The sequence below is a fragment of the Pteropus vampyrus genome, unplaced genomic scaffold, assembly GCF_000151845.1.
Source record: "Pteropus vampyrus isolate Shadow unplaced genomic scaffold, Pvam_2.0 Scaffold174, whole genome shotgun sequence".
Classification (NCBI taxonomy): domain Eukaryota; kingdom Metazoa; phylum Chordata; class Mammalia; order Chiroptera; family Pteropodidae; genus Pteropus; species Pteropus vampyrus.
The window spans coordinates 469,365-472,823 of record NW_011888955.1 but is presented as its reverse complement, the minus strand read 5'-3'; the positions used below and the strand labels follow the sequence as shown (position 1 = coordinate 472,823).

The following is a 3,459-nucleotide window of genomic DNA, read 5'->3' as shown; positions in this document are numbered from 1 at the left end:
CACACGTCGTGGCAGCGTGTGGCCACTTTTACGTGCTGTGCTGTCTGCTCTTCCCGGGTGTAGTCTGGGGCGGCGGTGGGGGGAAGTGGGGGCTCCGTCTCACGGGAGTTAGCAAACACCGTCCACGCTTTTTCACGGTATCAGCAAGGAGGGAACTGTCATCCTCGCCTTCTTGACAAAATATCGGTGCGTGGCAAAGGCGCCCTCGCACCTGCCTGTCTACGTCGGGGAGCAGGTGGGCGTGAACGGTCGGTGTGGGCTCTGATGCCACCCAGAAAGCGTATGGCTTTCTACAGCCTCAAGAAAAACGCAATATGTTTTATAAATTCTAACCTTTTCCTGAGTTTGAGCAGGGTATCCTGTGGGCCAGCTCCCCAAACACCTTGGCTTTAGCGGTCACGTAGAACGCCATTCCCCGATACGGGTGTTATGTAAAGCTCAAGCTGACAGTTACCGGGCCTGGTGGCTGGCCGAGGGGACGGGACACTTCCTCTAGCTCCCACGGGCGTACAGCCTCATCTCCCTGTGTCCGTGCGGGGTGAAAGTATGCTGGGGCCGGCAGGCGACGAAGCAGCACGTCTTCAGGGCTTAGGTGCCATGCGGTTAGGAAAGGCGTGTGTGGCGGGGGGGGTGGGTGCTCAAAATCGAGCAGATTCTACTTCGAATCAGTCATTCCTAGCTATGGGGTCAGGATTTCAAATGTCTAGTAGAACATTCTCTGTCAAGGGAGTCATTATATTTTAGAATTTTTCAAAATCACCTCCAAATTAATCAGCGTTGTATATTTTAATTTATCTTGTACACTGGGCTAAGTCTACCATTAGTAGGATTTACCTAGAAATACGGTTTGATGGGTTTGTATTTATTAACTTAGTCTATGAACATTGCAGTATCAGTTTTTTATTTTTGCAAAATAAAAAAATACTATAATAAAAACAAATCACATTTCAGTTGCTTTTTAAGTGGTAATTTCTGCTGCCGGGGCCATTTTTACTGTAAACACTCGTCGAGCTCCTTCGTGAGCTGGGGCCGAGGCACCGCGACGCTCAGAATGTGGTTCTGGCCGCAAGGTGCTCCCTGCCCAGGGAGGAGCTGCCGTCTGGTGCCCTCCACGTGTGTTCCCATTAGGATGATTCATGGAAACGAAGACCTCCCCCCGCCCCGCCACACAGCACACGCTCTGCCGGCATGTCAGTCTCCGTGCCTCATTGCCGCCGATCACATGACGTGTCCCCGCGTGCCGGACTCACTAGAACCTTCGCTGTAACTCTCCGTCCGGGGTGGGACCCCTTGAGTGTGAAACGCCGCCCCTCGCTTCCGTGGAGCCATCGCTACGTCCCTGCGGCGTGTGTCTGCGGCGGCTTTGAGGGGGGCCCTTCCCGTCCCACGGCCTCCGCGGACCGAGCTGCTCCCTCGCGCCCACACCCTGGCCCCCCCCTGCTCTTTTCCTGCTCAGTGTCCCTTCACCCCGTTCTTCCTGACCCCTAACCTCGTTCTCACCTCACAGTACCTAAAACCTTGTTGCCACAAGAACATTTTCCGGGCTGCTCCCGGGGACCCTTCCTTCCCTGAAGTGTGGGTTTTATGCCTCTGCAGTTTGGCGTTCGGTCAAGGAGCATCTCGGGAAGCAGGGAGCTCCTCCTGGGCAGGGGCCGCACTTTGTGACCTCTGACCCCATGTCCTGTTACTCTCTTGCGAGTGTCTTGCGAAGTCCCCCTCACATCTGACCCCTCAGGCATCCAATACGGACGCGAAAGTCACACCCTGAAAGGCTGTCCTCGTGACCACGTAGAAAAGTCTGATTAAAAGGAGCCGACACACCGGGACCCCCCAAGTTTCTCAAGATAAAAGCCGGGTGTTTCTGCCATCAGTATGCACTAGTTCAACGTGATATTCGAAGTCAGTGACTTACCAAGGCGAATTTTTTGTTGAGGACCATCTGCTCCACCAGCGACGACTCGTTGCGGAAGAGGTGGGGCTGCATGTGGCTCCACATGTGCGGGAACCACCAGAACTGGTCCACGGACCGCAGCAGGAGGTCGTCGCCTTCGTCCTCCTCTTCAGTTCCTTGGGGGGCGGGGGGCGAGATGACTCCGTTAATCGCAGTTACAGATCCTCTGTCGGTCATCTGTGTCCGTCTGTCTGTCTATCATCTGTCTATGTATCTATTATGTATCTATGTATCTATCATCTATCTATCATCTGTCATCTGTCTATGAATCTATCTATGTATCTATGTATCGATCATCTGTCTATCACTTATCATCTGTCTGTCTGTCTTTCTCATCTGTCTATCATCTGTCTATCATCTGTCTAATTACATAGTCTCACGAATCCATAAATGTATTTAGAATACACCATTTATAGGATCTTAGATGCATGGAAGACTTTGAACATGAAATGTAGCAAAGAAAAAAGTCTGTTACTTGGGGAGCATCAGAGACTGTGACAAAAACCCTTTTGGAAGTTTTTAAACACGAGACGTGGATATGAAGCACTGCGTGATGGAGATACAGAACCATGCCTGGGACGCTCGGACTCTTCCGTGCCTTTGTGCAACCCGTCGTTTGTGAGGGGGGAGCGAGAGGTGTAGCCGAGGCTCGGGGTCAGGACGCGCGTGCTGGGCTCAGCCCCGGGTAGTCTGACACGGGCTGTGACACAGCAGTCCCAGCAAAGTCATCCCAGAATCGATTTGCGCTCCTCCTTGTGTCTGAGAAGCAGCTACTCGCGGTCAGCTGCGTGCGGGGTCCCGCGAGGCGCTCTTCTTTGTGGGGTTTGGGGTGGTCTCTCTCCGACCTCCCCAGGCCCCGTCTCTTCGGTGACGCTTGGAAAGGGAGCAGTGCCAGGTGTCTCATCATGGTCCTGGCACATCAGTGACCATCATCGTCACGAAACGATGCAGCCACATTGCCGCATCAGCCATGACGCTGGCCGCAGAAGGCTCCGGGCCTTCGCGGGACGTCCCCTCCGTGTGGCTTCTGGCAATCCTGCGGGGACTGGCTGTCCCTCAGGGCCCCGCAGCAAAGCTGGGGGCCGGGTGCTGCCCGGGGTGCTGTGACCGCCGCCCTCCCGGTGAACCGCCCGTGGGGAGGAGGGCAGAGCCCGTGGGCGGGAGGAGAGCCGGTCCCGGGGTGTGCCGGGCAGCGAAGTGACCAACCGGGGTCAGGGTGCGGGGCGCGGCCCGTGCCGGGCGGAGGGTCAGGGCCGCCCTGCAGCCAGCACCCTGGGCCCACGGCCTGCGCACCTGCTCGCTAGCGCGGGGCACCTCCTTCCTCGGAAAGGGCATCTCTAAGTCTAAGCCTCATTGCCCGCGGTTGTTCCCCTCCGCCAGGGACACGTGACTACGGCACAGGGCACAGGTGGAGACAGCGGTGGCAGTTCTCAGTTCCCTCGTACGCTCCGCGCATGGGAGCTCTGCCATTGTGGCCAAGTCACCCCACCCCTGTGGGGTTGCTGTCC

The 3,459-nt window shown here is 56.1% G+C and overlaps 1 protein-coding gene across 1 annotated transcript in view; it reads right to left on the bottom strand.

Moving 5' to 3' along the window:
- Positions 1-3,459, bottom strand: part of LOC105299172 (bifunctional heparan sulfate N-deacetylase/N-sulfotransferase 3) — a gene marked incomplete at its 5' end in the record, with an annotated part of 105,440 nt that overhangs the window by 77,708 nt on the left and 24,273 nt on the right. Inside the window, one exon of the mRNA XM_011370780.1 lies at positions 1,913-2,067. Coding sequence (XP_011369082.1) covers positions 1,913-2,067 — 155 coding nt within the window. The remainder of the gene's footprint in view (positions 1-1,912; positions 2,068-3,459) is intronic.